The 23,266-nt window shown below is 46.4% G+C and overlaps 1 protein-coding gene across 2 annotated transcripts in view; it reads left to right on the top strand.

Annotated features, from left to right (window-relative positions):
- The window catches only part of LOC137322686 (transmembrane protein 164-like), a 37,550-nt gene extending 23,835 nt beyond the window's left edge, over positions 1 to 13,715 (top strand). Inside the window, exons 6-7 of one of the 2 annotated variants that reach the window (XM_067985623.1) lie at positions 6,499 to 8,807; positions 13,177 to 13,262. In XM_067985623.1, coding sequence (XP_067841724.1) covers positions 6,499 to 6,705 — 207 coding nt within the window. In that variant the 3' untranslated portion in view covers positions 6,706 to 8,807; positions 13,177 to 13,262. Of the gene's footprint in view, positions 1 to 6,498; positions 8,808 to 13,176 lie in introns of both variants that reach the window. The other variant, XM_067985624.1, reaches the window with a different exon arrangement.
- Positions 13,716 to 23,266: the final 9,551 nt, after the last annotated feature.

The following is a 23,266-nucleotide window of genomic DNA, read 5'->3' as shown; positions in this document are numbered from 1 at the left end:
ATAGTGAGGAGGAAAGCTGTAGACTGCAGGAAGATATCAATGGACTGGTCAGGTGGGCAGAAAAGTGGCAAATGGATTTCAATCCAGAGAAGTGTGAGTTAATGCTTTTGGGGATGCAAACAAGGCAAGGGAGTACACAATAAATGGGAGGATACTGAGAGGTGTAGAGGGAGAGAGGGACCTTGGAGTGCATGTCCACAGATCCCTGAAGGCATCAGGACATGTAGATAAGGTGGTTAAAAAGGCATACGGAATACTTTCCTTTATTAGCTGAGGCATAGAATATAAGAGCAGGGAGGTTATACTAGAACTCTATAAAACATTGGTTAGGCCACAGCTTGAGTACTGTGTACAGTTCTGATCACCACATTACAGGAAAAATGCGATTTCGCTAGAGAGGGTGCAGAGGAGATTTACATGGATGTTGTCAGAGCTGGAGAATTTTAGCCACGAGAAAAAATTGGATAGGCTGGAGTTGTTTTCTTTGGAACAGCGGAGGCTGAGGGGTGATTTAATTGAGGTTTATAAAATTATGAGGGGCCCAGATAGAGTGGATAGGGAGGATCTATTTCCCTTAGCGCAGAGGTCAGTGACCAGGGGGCATAGATTTAAAGTAATTGGTAGAAGGATTAGAGGGGAGTTGCGGAGACATTTTTTCACCGAGAGTGGTGGGGGGGTCTGGAACTCACTGCCTGAAAGGGTGGTAGAGGCAGAAACCCTCAACTCATTTAAAAAAAGTACTTGGATGTGCACTTGATGTGCCGTAACCCACAGGGCTACGGACCAAGTGCTGGAAAGTGGGGTTAAGCTGGATAGCTCTTTTTCGGCCGGCACGGACACGATGGGCCGAATGGCCTCCTTCTGTTCCAGAACATTCTATGGGAGTGACCGGGAGAGGGCGTCAAGGGTGTGATCAGGTGGGGGCGAGCGATGACTGGCAGCAGCAGCAGCAGCCTGTGGCTTTAATGTGGATCCAGGAGAAACAACCCGGCTCCATATTCAGGCAAATATTTTTTTTTGAAAACTTGCCTCTTTTGGTGGTGGCCTGCAGTGGTCCCTTGAAGGACCGCTGGTTAGGCCACGTGGAAACCCAGTTTTCCTGAACCCAGCTTGTCTACCACCGGTTGAGTTCAGGACAAACCAATTTGGTAAAGGAGGCATCAATTCAAGAAAGGAGGGAGACAGAAAGCAGGAAACTACAGGCCAGTTAGCTTAACATCTGCCATAGGGAAAATGCTAGAATCTATTATTAAGGAGGTTATAGCAGGGCACTTAGAAAATCTCAATGCAATCAGACAGAGTCAACATGGTTTTGTGAAAGGGAAATTGTGTTTGACTAATTTATTAGAGTTCTTTGAGAAAGTAACAAGCAATGTGGATAAAGGGGATCCTGTGTTTGTGGTGTACTTGGATTTCCAGAAGGTTTTTGACAAGGTGCCACATCAAAGGCTACTACACAAAATAAGAGCTCATGGTGTAGGGGGTAACATATTAGCATGGATAAAGGATTGGTTAGCTAACAGGAAACAGAGAATAGGCATAAATGGGTCATTTTCAGGTTGGCAAGATGTAACGAGTGGAGTGCCACAGGGATCAGTGCTTGGGCCTCAACTATTTACAATCTATATCAATGACTTGGATGAAGGGACCGAATGTATGGTTGCTAAATTTGCTGATGACACAAAGGTAGGTAGGAAAGTAAGTTGTGAAGAGGACATAAGGGGTCTGCAAAGGGATATAGATAGGTTAAGTGAGTGGGTAAAAATTTGGCAGATGGAGTATAATGTGGGAAAATGTGAACTTGTCCACTTTGGCAGGAGGAATAGAAAAGCAGTGTATTATTTAATGGAGAGAGATTGCAGAACTCTGAGGTACAGAGGGATCTGGGTGTCCTAGTACATGAATCACAGAAAGTTAGTAGGTACAGCAAGTGATTAGGAAGGCAAATGGAATGTTGTCATTTATTGCAAGGGGAATGGAATATAAAAGTAGAGATGTTTTGCTACAGTTGTACAGGGCATTGGTGAGACCACATCTAGAACACTGTGCAGTTTTGGTCTCCTTATTTAAGAAAGGAAATAATTGCTTTGGAGGCGGTTCAGAGAAGGTTCACTCGACTGATTCCTGGGATGAGGGGGTTATCTTATGAGGAAAGGTTGGACAAGTTGGGCCTGTATACACTGGAGTTTAGAAGAATGAGAGGTGATCTTATTGAAACATATAAGATCCTGAGGGGGCTAGAAAGGGTAGATACTGAGGGGATGTTTCCCCTTGTGGGAGATACTAGAACTAGGGGCCACAGTTTATAAATAAGGGGTCTCCCATTTAAGACGGAGATGAGGAGAAATTTTTTCTCTGAGGGTCGTGAGTCTGTGGCACTCCCTTCCCCAGAGAGCGGAGGAGGCAGGGTCATTGAATATTTTTAAGGCTGAGTTAGATGGATTCCTGATTAACAAGGGGGTCAAAGGTTATAGTAGGTAGATGGGAAAGTAGGGTTGAGGTCACAATCAGATCAGCCATGATCTTATCAAATGGCAGAGCAGGCTCGAGGGGCCGAATGGCCTACTCCTGCTCTTAATTCGTATGTTCGTATCAAACAGGCACTGGGCCCCTTATTTGCATAGGGCCCTGGACGCTTTTGATGCCTACACCAATATGGCGGGCGGCGCATGTACGGCTCAGAATGTGCATGTGCACTCTGCCTGCCATTTTGGACGCTTTGTCGCCCATTTTAAGCCTTTAAAACGGGTGCCGTGTCATCGAATTTCTAGGCCATTGTGTGTTGGCTTGACTCAAGTTGGTAGCACTCGCGCCTCTGGGTCAGAAAGTTGTGGGTTCAAGACCCCTGGAGTTCGCAATTGTGGTCTAGGCTGAAGCTCCAGTGCGGTACTAAGGGAATGCTGCGTTGTTAGAAGTGTTGTCCTTCAGGTTCAAATGTCTCCCACCTGCCTGTTCTGGTGGTCCAGGTGGACATTATTTAAAGCTCCCATGCACTGTTTGAAGAGCCTGGTTCACCCGGTGTCCTGGCCACCATCCTTCCCTGAACCAACACCATAGAAAACAGTCATTCATCTCACTGCTGTTTGGGGGATCTTGCTGTGCATAAAGCGGCTGTCTTGCAGGTGGAGGGGGGGGGCGTGGGGGAGAGACGACGAAAGGGAGAAAATCGGGGGGAATAAAAACTGAAATGGATCTGCTTCAAGTATCGGAACATTAATAATTAGTTTGTGCCTCAACAATGGGAGGCTTGCTAATTGCTAGGTTAAAAATATCACTCTTGCGTTATTCAGGATATAATTTCAATAACGAGTTTCTTAAAATAGAAGATTAATTGCAGGAGAAATTGTGATACGAGTCCGTACGGGACCACAAGGTCCCAGATTCCAGCAGGGATCACTGGGTGGCAATCAGGAACGGAGTCAGAAAGTACCAGAAATGCACGGACGGTCAGTCAGCATCCAAGAGAGAATAGGTTAACAGTTCACGTTTCATCCTTCGGGAATCTAATTTCCCCCATTTCTCGCCTCCTCCCTACACTGGAAACAGTAAACCCAATTGTGCCTCAGGAAGGATATATTGGCCCTGGAGGGGGTGCAGTGCAGATTCACCAGAATGATACCGGGGCTAAAAGGGTTAAATTATGAGGACAGGTTGCATAGACTAGGCTTGTATTCCCTCGAGTATAGAAGATTAAGGGGTGATCTAATGAAGGTGTTCAAGATGATTAAAGGATTTAATAGGGTCGATAGAGAGAAACTATTTCCTCTGGTGGGGGGAGTCCAGAACAAGGGGGCATAACCTTAAAATTAGAGCCAGGCCGTTCAGGGGTGATGTCAGGAAGCACTTCTTCGCACAAAGGGGAGTGGAAATCTGGAACTCTCTTCCCCCCCCCCCCCCCCCCGAAAAAAGCTGTTGAGGCTGGGGGGTCAATTGAAAATTTCAAAACGGAGATTGAGAGATTTTTGTTGGGTAAGGGTATTAAGGTCACGGAACCAAGGCGGGTAAATGGAGTTAAGATACAGATCAGCCGTGATCTAATTGAATGGCGGAACAGGCTCGAGGGGCTGAATGGCCTCCTCCCAATTATAACACCCCTGCTGCAGCCCTGAGGCTGACTGTTAACTCGCTTCATCGGTAGCACGCTCCCCTCTGAGTCAAAAGGTCATGGGTTCAAGCCCCAAGCCAGAGACTCGAGCACACAATCCTGGTCGACCCTCCCAGTGCAGTACTGAGGGAGCGCTGCACTGTCGGAGGGGCTGTTGCTCTGATGAGATTTTATACTGTGTGCCAGTTCACCTGTTTAGGTGGATGTTGTCCCTCAACCGACACCACCAGATTAACAGGTCTATCATCTTACTGCTGTTGGGAGATATGACATGTACAAATTGGCTGCAGCACTCGCCCGCAGAGAAAGTCGCAACACTTCAGAGTGACTCGTTGCACGTGAATCACTGAGATGTGTCTGAGAGGGGTGATTAGGTGCTATATAAATGCACGGCTTTCTCTAACGCATTACAAAAGGAAATAAAAAAGAAAGACTTACATTTAGAGAATATGGGGTTTTTCTCCTTAGAGCAGAGAAGGTTAAGGGGAGATTTGATAGAGGTGTTCAAAATCATGGAGGGGTTTTGATAGAGTAAATAAGGAGAAACTGTTTCCACTGGCAGAAGGGTTGGTAACCAGAGGACACAGATTTAAGATAATCGGCAAAAGAACCAGAAGAAGTTTTTTTTTACGCAGCGAGTTGTTCTGATCTGGAATGCGCTGCCTGAAAGGGCGGTGGAAGCAGATTCAATAATAACTTTCAAAAGGGAATTGGATAAATACTTGAAGGGAAAAAATTGCAGGGCTATGGGGAAAGAGCAGGGGAGTGGGACTAATTGGATTGCTCTTTCAAAGAGCCGGTACAGGCACGATGGGCTGAATGGCCTCCTTCTGTGCTGTATCATTCTATGACATAACGCCTTTCACGGCCTCAGGACGTCCCAAAGCGTTTTACAGCCAATGAAGTACTTTTGAAATGTAGTCACTGTTGTAATGTAGGAAACGCGGCAACCAATTTGCACACAGCAAGATCCCACAAACAGCGATGTGATAATGATCAGATCATCTGTTTTATGATGTTGGTTAATGGATAAATATTGGCCACTGGGGAGCGCTCCCCTGCTCCTCTTCAAAATAGTGGCCGTGGGATCTTTTACATTGACCTGAGAGGGCGGACGGGGCCTCGGTTAAACATCTCATCCGAAAGACAGCACAACCCAACAGTGCAGCACTCCCTCAGTACTGCACTGAAGTATCAACCTAGATTATGTGCTCAAGTCTCTGTAGTGGGACTCAAACCCATAACCTCCTCTCTCTGAGGCAAGAGTGCTGCCCACTGAGCCTCAGTTGACACGTTATAGGCTAGAGATCAAACCAGGTCTTCAAGGCTCAGTATGAAGGTGGCGGGGGGAGTCGGATGGAACCTTTTCAGCTAAAGGGCAAAGGAGTTTCAGAATAAGTTATTAGGGAAGGCCACAGTTAGATTTGTTTCTGGGGAGAGGGTTGAGGTGAGCAGGCAGGCTGTTCCAATATAAAGAGACAGACTTGGGCCTATTGACCTTTTCCTGTTTCTAAGAGTTTCATACGTTCTTAAAAGTACTGAACAATGTTTGGCAGATACCAACTAGAATCATAGACTTGTACATCATAGAAAGAGGCCATTCAGCCCTGTGCCGGCTCTTTGAAAGAGCTATCCAATTAGTTCCACTCCCCCCGCACTTCCCCCCATAGCTCAGCAAATTCTTCCCTTTTCAAGCATTTATCCAATTCCCTTTTGAAAGTTATTATTGAATCTGCTTCCACCGCCCTTTCAGGCAGCGCATTCCAGATCAGAACAACTCTCTGCATAAAAAAGATTCTCCTCCTCATCTCCCCTTTGGTTCTGTTGCCAATTACCTTAAATCTGTGTCCTCTGGTTACCGACCCTTCTGCCAGTGGAAACAGTTTCTCCTTATTTACTCTATCAAAACCCCTCATGATTTTGAACACCTCTATTAAATCTCCCCTTAACCTTCTCTGCTCTAAGGAGAACAATCCCAGCTTCTCCAGTCTCTCCATGTAACTGAAGTCCCTCATCCCTGGTACCATTCTAGTAAATCTCCTTTGCACCCTCCCCAAGGCCTTGACATCCTTCCTAAAGTGCGGTGCCCAGAATTGGACACAATACTCCAGCTGAGGCCTAACTAATGATTTGTAAAGGTTTAGCATAACTTCTTTGCTTTTGTACTCTATTTTATAAAGCCAAGGATCTCGTATGTTTTTTAAAACAGCCTTATCGACCTGTCCTGTCACCTTCAAATATTTGTGCACTTAAACCCCCCCAGGTCTCTCTGTTCCTGCACCCCCTTTAAAATTGTTCCATTTAATAGAGGTAGAAAATTGCCTCTCCTCATTCTTCCTTCCAAAATGCATTTGCTTCAGACTGACCGCGGAATCTTAATGTCGTTTCTGTAGATCACCACAGTGAATTTGAACAACATGCTTTGCCCCGCGGTCTCCGATCCCTTCCACGGACCCTTCTATCGGATGTGGGCGTCCGTTCACCAAACCCTGTTGCTGCTGGTCCACGGGAAGCTGATTATTCTCCTCTCTCGGGCTGCGCCTCTGCTGCGCGGTCAGCTCCGCAAAGGCGCCCAGCGACCAACGAATAAACTGGAGTGAATGGCGCACTGCCGGAAGAGTTTGCTGGAGCAGGTGACGGGTGCGGAGATTCGAGGGACGATGCCCGAAAGAAGAAGAAGAAGAAGAAAAGTGGATCACAGAGCACTGTGGGACAAAAAAAGGAAGGAGACGGTCCCCCCCTGCGGAAGGTGGAAAAGAGGGAAGAGAGTTCATCGCAGTCAGTGTCGCGGCCAGGACCTTGGTAGAACGTCGTGTTAGGGCTCTGAAATTTCCATGCGGTCACCTCCAACTGTGGGCAAAAAAAAAAAACACCCAGCACACAATATTGGATTGTAGATTCTGCCCTTCCAGTGTTTGCTGTGAAGTTTACAAGATATTAAGGGGAAGTGATGGGATAGATGGAGAGAAACTGCTTCCGCTGGTCATGGAGTCTAGGACTAAAAAACTAGAGCCAGGAGTGAAGTTAGGAAACACTTCTAGACGCAAAGGGCGGTAGACGTTTGGAACTCTCTTCCGCAAACGGCAGTTGATGCTCGCTCAATTGTTAATTTTCAATCTGAGGTTGATAGATTTCTGTTAAACCAAAAGGTATTAAGAGATGAGGGGCTGAGGCGGGTATATGGAGTTAGGTCACAGATCAGCCATTGAATGACGGAATAAGCACGAGGGGTTAAATGGCTAACTTCTGTCCCTGTGTCGAGAGCAACGTCCCGAACCCCCTGACACTCGGGCGGAGTACACACGAAAGTCTCTTGGTCGGCAGTGCATTGTGTGGGACCCATACACAAAATGGCCCTGTGGCAACACTGCTACTTTTTTTTTGTATACGTAGATCTACAGAAGGACAACTGAAACTGTGTACAAGTCTGACGTTGTTCACTGCCAGAGAGGGCCGAGTTAGTACAGAGCTTGAAGAGGAAGTCACGCCAAATATACTTTTTTTTCCCCCTAAAAATGAGTTGAAGGATATTTTCCATCTCGTTTTTTTTTTGGTCAATTGTTTTTCCGGGATTTGGTTTAGTTTGTCTGGTGAGTTGAGAAGATAATGATCGAGGGAAGTGATTCAGGAAGTTACTGAATCTGACGGTAGAATCAGAAGTGAATTACAATCACAAGCCCGCACTCTAGATCAGACTGGCGGGGTGAAAGCCGTCTGTTTCTGCTTCCTGTGAGGGTCTTCCACGGAATGAGCTCGGACAGTTTGTCAGGGTCCCTTGTGGGCATGAGTCCCTAATTTGCCATTAATTTGGCGATCCCACAGGATGGCTGGTGTGGGTAACGCTGCACATCGCATTTATGCAGTAGAGGCTGCTCTTCTGGAATTAGGATTTAAGGACAGATTAGAGAGAGCTTTGCTCTGAATCAAACCATGGTATACCTGGGTCATGTACTCTGAATCAAACCATGGTATACCTGGGCCACGTACTCTGAATCAAACCATGGTATACCTGGGCCACGTACTCTGAATCAAACCATGGTATACCTGGGTCACGTACTCTGAATCAAACCATGGTATACCTGGGCCACGTACTCTGAATCAAACCATGGTATACCTGGGCCACGTACTCTGAATCAAACCATGGTATACCTGGGTCACGTACTCTGAATCAAACCATGGTATACCTGGGCCACGTACTCTGAATCAAACCATGGTATACCTGGGCCACGTACTCTGAATCAAACCATGGTATACCTGGGTCACGTACTCTGAATCAAACCATGGTATACCTGGGCCACGTACTCTGAATCAAACCATGATATACCTGGGTCACGTACTCTGAATCAAACATGGTATACCTGGGAGCTTTACTCTACATCTAACCATGGTATACCTGGGAAATATACTCTGAATCTAACCATGGTATACCTGCGAGCTTTACTCTACATCTAACCATGGTATACCTGGGAAATATACTCTGAATCTAACCATGGTATACCTGCGAGCTTTACTCTACATCTAACCATGGTATACCTGGGAAATATACTCTGAATCAAACCATAGTATACCTGGGAGCGTCACTCTGCATCAAACTATTCTACACTTGGGAGTGTCGGGATACTGATTCGGGAAGCCTGTCATTGGAAATATTCCATTCTGCAGACCTAATGTCCCTGGGTTCATGCCTATACCCCCATGGAAGGTCAGCTCCTGTACACATTCAGATTCAGTGACTCCCCCCCCAAGCCAGCTCTCCTTATTCTCTCCTCATACTGCAACTTCCCCGCCCCCCCCCCCCCCCGTTCGCAATTCAACAACTCCCTATTTAAACAGAAGTTTTTCTTTTTTTAAATAAGTGAATATCAATACTTTATAATTGTTCCTTTTTAAAATTAATCACTGCTGTTCAGGATTTCTGCTCGAGCTAAAGGTTTTAAAGACCATTTTTCTACCTCTGGTTTCTCTGGCGCTTTGTTTTTGCAGAAGCCGCTCCGAGTTATACTGTAGAAATGGTTTACTAAGTATGTTTACATATGATGTGGAGATGCCGGTGATGGACTGGGGTCGACAATTGTAAACAATTTTACAACACCAAGTTATAGTCCAGCAATTTTATTTTAAATTCACAAGCTTTCGGAGGCTTCCCCCTTCGTCAGGTGAACGATGTGAAAATATTCTGAATCTATGTTTACATAGAATTTCCAGCATAGAAACAGGGCCATTCGGTCCAACAGGTCTATGCGGTGTTCATGCTCGAGCCTCCTCCCACCCTACTTCAACTATCTTTATCAGCATATCCTTCTATTCCTTTCTCCCTCATGTGTTTATCTAGCTTCCCCTTAAATGCATCTATGCTATTTGCCTCAACTACTCCTTGTGGGAGCGAGTTCCACATTCCACCCACTCTCTGGGTAAAGAAGTTTCTCCTGAATTCCTGGATTTATTAGTGACGATCTTATATTGAATGGGCCCCTAGCTTTGGACTTCCTCAGCAGCAGAAACATCTTCTCTGCACCTACCCTATCAAACCCCATTATAATTTTAAAGACCTCTATCGGGTCACCTCACAGCCTTCTCTTTTCTAGAGAAAAGAGCCCCGGCCTGTTCAGTCTTTCTTGATAGTTATAACCTCTCAGTTCTGGTATCATCCTTGTAAATCTTTTTTTGCACCTTCCCCAATGCCTCTATATCCTCTTTGCAATATGGAGACCAGGACTGTGCACAGTACAGTACAAGTGTGGTCCAACCAAGGTTCAGTATAAGTTTAACATAACTTCCCTGCTTTTCAATTCTATCCCTCTAACAATGAACCACAGTGCTTTGTTTGCATATTTTAATGGCCTTGTTAACTTGCATTGCTACTTTTAATGATTTGTGAATGTGTACCCCCTACTTTATTTCTAATCCCATCCATCTGTGTTCTCTTTCTCCTGCATCATATTCCAGGCGAGACACCTGTCAGTGTGTAACGAGCCTTCCTGCAAGAAAGCAAGGGCTGCAGAGCCTGAATCTCCTTTTGTTGTCTCCCCCTCCTCTTGCATGTCTTCCCCCTCCCACCAAACGTATAGTGGGCATGAGAAGGCCCTGTCCTTCCTCTATCTCTTTGACCCCCTCTTCCCTTCTCTTTCTCCCCCCCCCCCCTCCCCCCCCCACAAACGGCCTCCAGTGACCGTGCCATTCCTTTGCTTTGTTCACTCAACGTCCCCAGATCATTTCTCAACAAGGCAGTGTTGACCCTCTGGGGAATGAATTGGTTTTGGGCGATAGTGAACGAGCCCACTTTACACTCTGTCCAAATTTCTTTTCCGTTTACTATTGCCTAAGACATAGGAAGATAGGGACAGGAGGAGGCCATTCAGCCCCTCGAGCCTATACCGCCATTCAATTAGATTGTGGCTGATCTCTATATTAACTCCATCTACCCGTCTTGGTTCCATAACCCTTAATACCTTTACCCAACAAAAATCTGATCAATCTCAGTTTTGAAATTTTTCAGTTGACCCCCAGTCTTAACAGCTATTTTTTTTTTTGGCGGTGGGGGGGTGCTAGTTCCAGATTTCCAACACCCTTTATGTGAAGAGGTGCTTCCTGACGTTGCCCCTGATTGAACTAGCTCCAATTTTAAGGTAATGGACAGATTTATACCCCTCTTGCTGGGATCTCACTGCCTCTGCTGCTCGCGAGTAATCCTCGGGCATGGAATTTTCTATTTTTTTTTCATTCGATCTGTTCCAGTGTTTTTTTTTCCCGCCTCTTTTCCACTCTTCTGTCGGATGGCGCTGCCCTCTCGTACCTCGCCCCCACCCAACACGTGGCCTTTCACGCCTGACCAACCCCCCTGCACCAGAGAGTGGGCACCGAGAGTCTATCTCACTGCAGGTAGGTGGGGGGGTGCTCTCTGCACGCGCACGTTTTCGCACGTGGAGTCACCGGACGGCAGAACCCGGCCGTCACATCCCTGCTGCACGGCCCCCCAGCTGAGACGAGATAAATTTGCGCAGACTGGGGATGAGACCTGGGACCTTCAGGGCTGTAGAGTTTTTTTTTTTTCCCTATTCATTCTTGGGGCTGTGGGCGTCACTGGCAAGGCCGTCCCTTGAGAAGGTGGTGGCGAGCCGCCGCCTTGAACCGCTGCAGTCCGCGGGGTGAAAATTCCCCCACTCTGCTTATGGCCGAAGCGTTGCGAAGTGTGCGTTTTTTTATTGATTTGACTGCAGCCCGGTAATTTGTTTCTTTTAAAGGGTGGTGGGTTTTGAGTGTACATGGGTTGGGAAGGGGGAGGGTCTTATCCGATCTCCCTTCCTGCCTTTTAGCTCCCAAACGGTTTTGTCCCCGTCTGCCCCAGCCCGAGTTCTGTTTGTTGCTAAGTGACCACCGATAATTCACTTTCAAAATGTTTGCTTTGGAAGGCGAATGCCTGGAAAATTCACCAGCTCCACGGGCGTGTGGGGGCGGGAGCTGTGGAATCTCTTCTGTTTGTTTTCTTTATATATAGGAATGAGAAAAACCTCACATGGAGTCACAAGCAGCCTACTGCCACACAGGTTATCAAAGGCACCCTGTCGGAAACACAAACTCAGCTTATCCACCGTTCCCTTTTCGTTTGCACCACAGCACAGTCGTTGCTAGTATTTCACAGGAGTGAGACGGTGCGTCCATTTGAACTGAGAAACACACAACGACAACTTGCATTTATTTAACGCCTTTAGCGCAGTTACGGGAGTATAATTAGACAAAAAGCTTGACCCCCGAGCCAAAGGAGGAGTTTTTTTTTTCCAAACCCGGCAACTTTCATGGTCATTCTCTGGTGTCATCCCACAAAATTACCAGATTTATTAAATTCAATTTCATCAACATCAACTTGCATTTATATAGCGCCTTTAACGTTGTAAAACATCCCAAGGCGCTTCACAGGAGCGATTATCAAACAAAAATTTGACACTGAGCCACATAAGGAGATATTAAGACGGGTGACCAAAAGCTTGGTCAAAGAGGTAGGTTTTAAGGAGCGTCTTAAACCTCTCCCCCTCTCTCTCTCTCTCTCTCTCTCCTTTTAAGAAGGGAATTCCAGAGCTTAGGGCCCAGGCAGCTGAAGGCACGGCCGCCAATGGTGGAGCGATGAAAATTGGGGGATGCGCAAGAGGCCAGAATTGGAGGAGTGCAGAGATCTCGGAGGGTTGTAGGGGCTGGAGGAGGTTACAGCGATAGGGAGAAGGTGAGGCCATGGAGGGATTTGAACACGAGGATGAGAATTTTAAAATCGAGGGGTTAGGGTTATAATTACAGTTTTCTAACCATCCATTGCACCTTTCACAGCTTTAGGTCATCTCAAAGTGCTTCACAGCCAATGAAGTACTTTTGAAGTGTAGTCACTGTTGTTATGTAGCCAACTCGGCAGTCAATTTGCGCACAGCAAGATCCCACAAACAGCAAACGACCAGCTACTCTGTTCTTGACGGGGTAGAGTGAAGGATAAATGTTGGCCAGGATACCTGGAAAGCTCTTTGAACAGTTCCGTGGGACCCTTTGCATCCATTCAGGCAGCAGGGCCTCAGTTTAATGTTCCATCTGAAAGACAACACCTTTGATGATGCAACACTCCCTCAGTACAGCGCTGAAGTCCAGATAACTCCATCCGCTCCCACTCTGTCCTCGGCCTCCTACAGTGTTCCAGTGAAGCTCGAGGAACAGCACCTCCTCTTCTGGCCTCGACGTTAAGTTCAACAACTTTAGACCATAACCGTCGCTCCCATTTTCTCGGACAACGGGTGCTGGTTATGGTTCTGCTGCTGCCATTTACACCTCCTCTGGACGCGTCTTTTGTTTATTAACCTGTCCCATTACCGCCCTCCTGGCCTTGCACCATCATCCCTTTGGTCATGTAAACACTCCTGCCCTCCACCCTATCAAAGACCTTCCCTTTTGTTCTTTCCTCACCCCCCCCCCCCCCCCCCCCCGCCCCACCTTCTTCCCCTGGCTCTGTACTTAAAACTGTTAAATCTCTCTAACTTCTTCCAGTTCTCGTGGCAGGACATTGACCTGAAACGTTAACTCTGTTTCTCTCTTCACAGACGCCGCCTGACCCGCTGAGTGCTTTTCCAGCATTTTCTGGTTTTATTTCAGATTTCCAGCATCCGCTGTATATTGCTTTAGTCCACTTGGATGATGTGTTCAAGTCCTGAGGGCCCCCCTCGTGATGACCTGACTCGGAGATCGGAACACTGCCGCTGAGCCAGGCTGACAATGTTTCAGATCCCGCTTGGCACTGAAGCTGGTACAGGGGCTAATAATAATTACACGGCAGAGCAGAGAGCGGCCTTTGGAGATGGGTTCGTTCCTAATGAGAACGGGAAATGTTGGTCCTGAAATTACACGAGGGTGCGAGCACTTAACGAGCTCCTGTTTAATTCCCCTCTCTGCTATTCTAAGAGGTGTTAAACCCCATTTATTTTAAATTTGTTATCACTACAGTGTTTGTACACTAGTATTTCAGGGGCATTATCAAAAGGTGTTGAGGATGGTAATATTGATTTTTTTTTAAAATCCTGTTTGTTTTTGTAATGAATTATATCTTAATGAAACTGTACGGCTGCAATTAAAGAAAATAATTACCCTACACAAACCATCTCTGACTCCCTTTGTGATTTCAGTTTTCAAACCTGAAATTCTCATGTTCCCAGTTGCTGGCCTACTGTCTCCCTCCTCTGACCCCCAAACACGTGCGTGGCAGGGGTGATCTCAACCCAAATTCATGCTAATAAGGGGTAGTTTTCTAACCTTGCAGTACTGCCAGAGCGCCTCGCCCATCAGGAGCACGGATCAGAAATCTGGGCGCATCGCCAAGAGGTGGAAGTTATGCTATAGTTGTATAAAGTCCTGGTTAGACCACATCTGGAGATACTGCGTTCAATTCTGGGCACCGCACCTCAGGAAGGATTTACTGACCAGAATGTTACCGGGGATAAAAGGGTTAATTATGAGGCCAGGTTGCATAGACTCGGCTTGTATTCCCTCGAGTATAGAAGATTAAGGGGTGATCTAATTGAGGCGTTTAAGATGATTAAAGGAGTTGATCGGGTCGATAGAAACTATTTCCTCTGGTGGGGGGAGTCTAGAACAAGGGGGCAGAACCTTAAAATGTTCACTTTGCTCACTCCTGGACAAGATACAAGAAAAGACTTGTTCACCTGAAGCAATATTTCCCTTTTGGAGGCGTGTTTGTGTGTGAGAGGGCTCAGCCTCGAGTTCCTGCAGCTTCCACTAGTATCAGGCGAGGAGACTCAGTAAGATAGCAGGCTCCAGCTCCGACCTTGCAACTTCTGCGATTGTTGGAAATTGGCTCTCGTCACGCCAGATTTCCGAGTGTAAAGTGGGTGCGATGAAGATCAATTTCTAGCCCATTGTTGCCCTGTGCGGGATCAGTCAACGCGACACGGAGCGGGAATCAAATCTGGGACTTGCTGGCCTTGAATGACTTAGTGACGCATTCAGCAGCACCTTTACCTGGCAGACTATCGGGTGTGCCTCGGCACCGTCTGCTTTAAGGCACGAGCTGCTGTCCTACATTCAGAAATACCCATTAAAAAGCACAAGTCTTGTATAAACAGAGGTGAAAGGGACTGACTCAGTGACTGCAGACCCAGACTGATAAAACTCTTTTATTGCCAAACCAGTATCAACAATCTAATCCTGATAATTAGCCATAAAAGTGATGTTTATTTTTCTCATTTAATTAGCTCAATCCTGCCTACAATCAAATGACCAAGCGAGTAGCAATACGGAGTGGCAAACCATGGCTGATATTCCCGACCTTAGCCCAAGGACTATTTATAACCCAAGGCCCATTCACCCCCGTGCTCACTGACCTACAGTGGCTCCCAGTCCACCAACGCCTCCATTTTAAAGTTCATATCCTCCTGTTCAAATCCCTCCATGGCCTAGCCCCTCCCTATTGCTGTGTTCCTCTAACCCTAGCCTCTTGTCCATCCCCCCACTTTCTTCGCCCCGCCGTTGGCGGCCGTGTCTTCAGCTGCCTCGGCCCTAAGCTCTGGAATTCCATCTGTAAACCCTTCTGCCTCTGTACCTCTCTCTCCTCCTTTAAGACGTTCCTTAAAACCCACCTCTTTGACCAAGCATTTGGTCACCTGCCCTAAAGACTCCTTTGGCTCGGTGTTAGTTTTTCTCTGATTACGCCCCTATGAAGCCCCTTGGGACATTTTACTACGTTAAAGGTGCTATATAAATGCAAGTTGTTGTTCCTGCTCCTGTTCAGATCAGCTAAATTGGCACAGACTGAGAATTCAACACCGACAGGTCGATATGACTCACTCCCATAATAGGCACTGACTTTACCCGTAGGGTTTTTTCATGTTACAATTATATAAAGCTCTGGTCAGACCCCCATCTGGAAACTGCGTTCAGTTCTGGGCCCCGCACCTCGGGAAGGATATATTGGCCTTGGAGGGGGTGCAGCGCAGATTCACCAGAATGATACCGGGGCTGAAACAGTTAAATTAAGAGGACAGGTTGCAAAGACTAGGCTTGTATTCCCTCGAATATAGAAGATTAAGGGGTGATCTAATTGAGGTGTTTACGATGATTAAAGGATTTGATAGGGTAGATAGAGAGAAACTATTTCCTCTGGTTTGGGGAGTCCAGAACAAGGGGGTGTAACCGTAAATTTGCAGCGAGAGGAAATTCACCCCCCCACCACCCCCCCACACTACTTGATGATCTCGGTCCAGTCCAGGGTCTTCATCGAAAGACTTTGGGGCTCATCTACCCCCTTTTATACGTACCTCCCTCCTCTTCACGATTGGAAGACGTTCAGCAGGATTGGTGGATAAGATTGTGGAGGGGGAATTGAAAGCACAAGGAGTTAGGTTCTTAAGAGGCTATTGATGGAAGGGAGAGTTGGGCAGTAATGGGCCAGGATTCCTGCTCCTGAACGCAATCCGGTGATCCCAGCTTGGAAGTGTGCGTGTGCGGATATTGCTAGAAAACAGGATCAGGTTTGGCTGTGATGCTCAGGTGAAATGACCTGCTGGTGTTGTCCAGACTCGGATATGATGATTAGCAACTTGACCAAGATAGAAGAAGAGCTTTAATTTATATAAAGCGACTTATCGTGTCACTCCGTATAGATGTCCTGAAGTTACGCTGTTACAGTGTACAATAATTCGACAGCTATAATTTCACAGGCAGGTAATTTCTAGCTTAATCTTCTCTTGTAAAATGATTGATGTAAATGGATTTTATTTTCTATGAATGGTTCAATTGCCTGGGGATTGTAATTGCACCAGACTAAGGCACCTTAATCAGGCAGATTTTGGATTCGGATTCTGTCAACTACACTGAGCGTTAATTGCTTTTACTGTCATTATTGGTATCAAACCTCATAACGGTGATAGTTGTAGAGTATGGATGTTTTTTAAATAAAGTATCGGTAAAAGTACAGCGAGTTTCATGTCATGTCATTGGGTCTTCTAAATGTGGTAAGGGCAAGTGGAAAATCTTTGCAGTGCTACGTTATAGTGGTGTTACCCACCAGCTGTGACTATTTACATCGAGTTACATCGGAACTACAGCACAGAAACAGGCCATTCGGCCCAAATGCTGGCACTTATGCCCCACACGAGCTTCCTCCCTCCCTACTTCATCCAACCCCACCAGAATGCCCTTCTATTCCTTTCTCCCTCATGTGTTTATCGAGCTTCCTCTTAAATGCATCGATGCTATTCGCCTCAACTACTCCTTGTGGGAGCGAGTTCCACATTCTCACCACTCTCTGGGTAAAGAAGTGTCTCCTGAATTCCCTATTGGATTTATTAATGACTATTTTATATTTATGACCCCCTAGTTCTGGTCTCCCCCACAAGTGGAAACATTTTCTCTACGTTTACCCTATCGAACCCTATTATTATCTTAAAGACCTCTATCAGGTCGCCCCTCAGCCTTCTCTTTTCTGCAGAGTCCCAGCCTGTTCAGCCTTTCCTGATAAGGATATCGGGGGAAAAATTGGATGAGGGTCTGTTCTGGGCGATGGCAGCGCGATGCGCTATTACCCCGTGCCCGACGGCCCCTGGGCAGGCAGGACTCAAGTTTGGTCCCAAGGGAGGATTTACCCGCAATGGGCGTTCCATTCCGGGCCTCCCACTGGAATCAATGCAATTCGCACTTTTCACCACCAGAGGGAGCTCCATCTCTTAAAGGGAGGATGTTTCTTAGAAATCTCTTAAAGGTAGCTGGTACCAGTTACTTGCTGAAAATAACAGTCTGCTGTCTGCACGGAGTCTGAACAGAGATCAGACGTCGCACACGTAAAATACAGATGCAGATCCCTATGTTTACGCACTGATGAGTTATGTTAAAACATTGAATCAAGGTTGTGCACTACTAAATCCCACATACTCCAATCTGCACACCAGATCTCACCAATCTGCCGATCTGAGTTGGTACCAGGCCTGTGAGAGTGCGTGCACCAAGGTTCTCTGATGATGCTCTAGAGACCTTGGATGCAAGAGGTGGATAGAAGGAGGGACATCCTATATTCGCAGGGGGGCAAGAGGCCCTCCAGACATATGCCCAAAAGACAGTGGGAGGCAGCGGGGGACGAAGTCAATGCCAGGCTCACAGCATCATGAACATGGATTCAGTGCAGGAAGAAGTTCAATGCTTTGACAGTGGTCAAGGTGAGTGAGGTCGACTGTCACGTGGCGTCTCCTACCAACTGCTCCACGCACTACACCCCCATCACCCACATACCAACAAACTCTTTCCATCAGTACTCAACTCTTCCCATCAGATGCTTCCTCTCACCCTTACACATTACCACTGTTTCAAGCCGCCCACCCACAACTCACAGGCCAAACACACTGGCAGCTATTCAACCATGACAGGCACATCACCCAGGCTTTCTTGCAGGAGGAAGTGGCGCATAGCAAGAGGCAGCAAGTGGCCATGGCATTTAGCCCCTCGAGCCTGTTCCGCCATTCAATGAGATCATGCTGGACCTGTGACCTAACTCCATATACCCGTCTTAGCCCCATATCCCTTAATACCCTTGGTTCACAGAAATCTATCAATCTCAGATTTAACATTCACAAGTGAGCTACCATCAACTTCCGTCTGCAGAAGAGCGTTCCAAACGTCTCCCACCCTTTGCGTGTAGAAGCATTTCCTAACTTCACTCCTGCACGTCCTGGCTCTAAATGTTAGGCTATGTCCCCGCGTCCTAGTATTAAAGTCTAGGAGACCTCCAAAAACAGTTACAAATGTCTCGACAGCCAGAGGCAATAATCCAGCCACTAACCTGTAAATCCTGCATGGTCCCTTTAAATAGCGCTGGTGGGGGGTCCTCCAGGCATTCTAAGACACATTCAGATGGTCGTGGTTAAGACAGTGCGTTGAGTTGAGTGTTAAGTCCCAAAGTGGTGTCTATCACTTTAAATCAGCGTTGCACACTGATTGAAGCCATTTTCTCCCTACTTTACATGATTCCAGCATTCCTTATCTGCGCCTGCGCAAACTCCAAACCAAGATGGCATCTGGTGCACGTCACGCAGGAAACACGCATCCAAGACGCCATCTTGGATGTCAGAGAGGCCGTGTAGCACCGAAACAACAGGCGCTACACGGGCCAATTTAGTGCCCATCCTCTCAGTTCTGGTATCCTCCTTGTGAATCTTTTTTGCACCTTCTCCACTGCCTCTATATCCTTTTATAATATGGAGACCAGAACTGTGCACAGTGCTCCAAGTGTGGTCTAACCAAGATTCTATACAAGTTTAACGTAACTTCTTTGCTTTTCAATTCTGTTTCAGTGAGTCGATTTTTTTTTTATTCGTTCACGGGATGTGGGCGTCGCTGGCAAGGCCGGCATGTATTGCCCATCCCTAAGAGGGCAATTAAGAATCAACCACATTGTTGTGGGTCTGGAGTCACATATAGGCCAGACCGGGTAAGGACGGCAGGTTTCCTTCCCTAAAGGACATTAGTGAACCAGATGGGTTTTTACGACAATCCGGTAGTTTCATGGCCATCATTACTGATACTAGTATTTTAATTCCAGATTTTTATTTAATTAATTGAATTTAAATTCGCCAGCCGCCGTGGCGGGATTTGAACTCGTGACTCTGGATTTTAGTCCAGGTCTCTGGATTATTAGCCCAGTAACATAACCACTACGCTACCGTACCCTTTATATTTCTTTAGAATGACTTCCCGAGTCAAATGGTATCATAAAATGAAGCCTGATTTATTCGCCCTACATAGTGGGGGCTCGTCTGGGATTTCGAGTTCTCATGGTGCATTTATTGATGTCGTTATTTTTTTTTTGCTTAAGTCTTTTAGACTGGACCTTTTTTAAACTACCTGTAGGGGGTGACACTGTTTCCTCAGTGTCATCAAATGGGAACAAAAACCATTAAGGCAAGTACCCTGGAGCATCACATGTGTAAAACAAACAATAATAACTATGGACATTATACAAATAATAATTAAATCATAATATGATTGTGGATATCAACTATCGCCTCTATCCCCTGCGGTGCTCATCAGTTGTGAAGGCATCAAGCACCCCGGTGGACACCGCATGCTCCCTCTCCAGGGCACTGAGAAGAGAGGCAGGCAGTCAGAGCGAACCCCCCCACACACACCCACCTCCGCCCTCCCCAATCTGATGCCACCATGTTTAGGATTCACAAATCCAGCCAAGTACAGTTCACAATGGAACGTTCTGTAATTGCAGCAGCTGCCAATAATTTTCTACTTTGAAGCCAGACCTTGGCATGTTTAACAATCGTAAACTGTAATTGGTTCATCCTGTGTAGTGACTTTGGAAATCAACAATTTGTTACAGCGGGGAAATTTTTTAAGAAAAAACATGATTTTGTGTACTGCCAAATTGTAACTTGATAATATTCTGATCATTAAGTTCCAAAGTGTTATTTTAAACAGATGTCTGAATGATAACTTGTTTTTTCAAATTCATTCTCGGGATGTGGGCGTCGCTGGCGAGGCCGGCATTTATTGCCCATCCCTAGTTGCCCCTTGAGAAGGTGGTGGTGAGCCGCCTTCTTGAACCGCTGCAGTCCGTGTGGTGACGGTTCTCCCACAGTGCTGTTAGGAAGGGAATTCCAGGATTTTGACCCAGCGACGTTGAAGGAACGGCCGATATATTTCCAAGTCGGGATGGTTTGTGAGTTGGAGGGGAACGTGCAGGTGGTGTTGTTCCCATGTGCCTGCTGCCCTTGTCCTTCTAGGTGGTGGAGGTCGCGGGTTTGGGAGGTGTGCGCAGTTCCTGCCTACAAAACTTTAACTCCCGTTGTCACATTTTTGTCACACCTTTGTGTCACTTTTATCCATTATAAATTCCTACGTTCACATTTATAATAAAAGCTGCCTATGTAAACTTGTCACATTAAAATTACACTCTCGCACCATAGCAGGGAAATGAATAAAGGCTGTGTGAATTGGATCATTTTAAAGGGGACCTGGATCACCTTTAGGTACCGCAGCGAGGACGATAGTCTTCACACTAAAGAGTCCTTTCATTTGTAAGAAGAACTTGCATTGATATAGCGCCTTTCACGACCTCCGGATGTCCCCAAGCCCTTCACAGTCAATGAAACGCTTTTGAAGTGTAGTCACTGTCGTAATGTAGGAACTGTGGCAGCCAATTTGCGCACAGCAAGATCCCAAGATAATAACCAGGTAATCCGTTTTCTTAGGGAGGTTAGTTGAGGGACAAATATTAGTCTGGACACCTGCTCTTCTTCGGAATAGTACCATGTGATCGTTAAATTCCACCTGAGAGGGCGGACTTGCGTTAACATCTCACCTGAAAGACGGCACCTCTGACGTTGCAGCACCCCCTCATTACTGCACTGGAAACGTCAGCCTCAATTATGTCCTCAAGTCTCTAGGGTGGGCACTTGAACCCACAACCTTCTGACTCAGAGAGGCAAGAGTGCTGCCCACTGAGCCACGGCTGACACCTGACTTGTAGTTAAGCACGGGACAAGGGCAGCAGTACACTGACACGGTAACCACACTGACAGTCCCCTGAAGGTTAGGGCCGACTCAATCTCACTAAAATCAAGATCGCAACTGATCCCTGGTGATTTTTATTATCCCAGCATCATAGTGACAGGTCAGTGTCTGGAGTCCCAACAACAAACACAGGGGTCTAAAGTTTCCGCTTTGGGTGCAATCAGCGTCTGGCCGCAAATTGGGCCCGAAAATTGCGCCCGCTGGTTTTCATTCCGAGTTTCCGCTAAAATAAGTTAACATAATCACAAACATAAAATCCACTCTGAATCAGCGCAATTTGGCAGTTTAATAGAGCGTAATTGTTTATTTTTTTTGCAATAAAAAATACTCATTAATGTACTCAAGAGCGGTAACCTGGTGCACTTGTATTAATACAGCTGAAAATGGGCTCATCGCAAACAATAAGCACTTTTAATGAGTGTCCGGATAGTTACCTGTGAGTAACCTGATTTTAATTCACTGAAAATGACTTTATAAAACTATACTGAGCACTTCCTACTTTCAATGGTACACACTAGTCAGTTTCTTAGTAAATTAAATATTGTTTTAATATTTAAAAATGTTTAAACAGTGCCTACCAGCACCTGCGTGCCTGAATTACGCCCGGTGTAAATCGAAATTCTGCGACGCTTTGCACTAATTCGGCTGGATTGCGCTGTAAAAAGTTGACACACTCTGGCGGAAACTCTGGGCCTGGTTCTTCAATTTTACTTTTAATTTTAAAAAAAATAACCAGCTCGGCTTTAAGTAACAGTCTGCTGGCGAGTCTCAGCAAAGTGGTGTCTGCGAACCATGTAAATAATTGTGGGTTTTCATTTAGCTCGATGGTACCTTCTTTAAAAGCCCTTTGCTTGTTTCCTCGCATTGCAGCAATCTAATAAAATCTAATTTCATCCAAATTTACCCAAGTGTTTTTTGGGGTCCAATTTTTCTCCTCCCACTGATGTTTTTTTTTAATACGTTAAATTTTAAATACTTGAAGGGAAAACATTTACGGGGCTATGGGGAAAGAACAGGGGAATGGGACTAATTGGATAGCTCTTTCAAAGAGTTGGCACAGGCACGATGGGCCAAATGGCCTCCTCCTGTGCTGTACCTACTTTGATACTGCGAAAACGAATTTTTAAAATCGACAAAAAAATGTCTGGGGAGAGGAGTGAAGGTTTTAGAAAGTCCCATTTCCCCAGACACTTTATGATTTACAACTTTTTGACTGGAGGGCAAAAGGTTATCCAAGAATCAGCTGTGCTTCACTGTATCGACGACGTGTCTCTCCAGACGAGTTTGCTGTTAGCTGGTCACAAGGGTATAATTATGCTGTAAATGGAGGTTTCCAGGAGCTGAATTATAAAGTTCACACAAACTCAGCAGTCAAGCCCACGGGAAGAGCTACAGAGCCCGGAGCCCAACACCAACCCCTCCTGGCTGATTTCCACAGTAAACACACAGGTCACGTGCACTTATGGATCTGCTTTCTGCCCCTAACCCCCCCTCAACAACAACTTGCATTTATATAGCGCCTTTAACATAGTAAAACGTCCCAAGGCGCTTCACAGGAGCGATTATCAAACAGAATTTGACACCGAGCCACATCATGAGATATTAGGACAGGTGACCAAAAGCTTGGTCAAAGAGGTAGGTTTTAAGGAGCATCTTGAAGGAGGAGGGAGAGGCGGAGAGGTTTAGGGAGGGAATTCCAGAACTTGGGGCCCAAGCAGCTGAAGGCACGGCCACCAGTGGTGGAGCGAAGAAAATCGGGGATGCACAAGAGGCCAGAATTGGAGGAGCGCAGAGATCTCGGAGGGTTGTAGGGCTGGAGGAGGTTACAGAGATAGGGAGGGGGGCGAGGCCATGGAGGGATTTGAAAACAAGGATGAGAATTTTAAAATCGAGGCGCTCCCGAATCGGGAGCCAACGTAGGTCAGCGAGCACAGGGGGTGATGGGTGAACAGGACTTGGTGCGAGTTAGGATACGGGCGGCAGAGTTTTGGATGAGCTCAAGTTTATGGAGGGTGGAAGGTGGGAGGTTGGCCAGGAGAGCATTGGAATAGTCCAGTCTGGAGGTAACAAAGACATGGATGAGGGTTTCAGCAGCAGATGAGCTGAGGC

The sequence above is a fragment of the Heptranchias perlo genome, chromosome 6 (genome assembly GCF_035084215.1).
Source record: "Heptranchias perlo isolate sHepPer1 chromosome 6, sHepPer1.hap1, whole genome shotgun sequence".
Taxonomy (NCBI): Eukaryota; Metazoa; Chordata; class Chondrichthyes; order Hexanchiformes; family Hexanchidae; genus Heptranchias; species Heptranchias perlo.
Note: the sequence above shows the minus strand (reverse complement) of the source record. Positions and strands in the feature narration are given on the sequence as shown.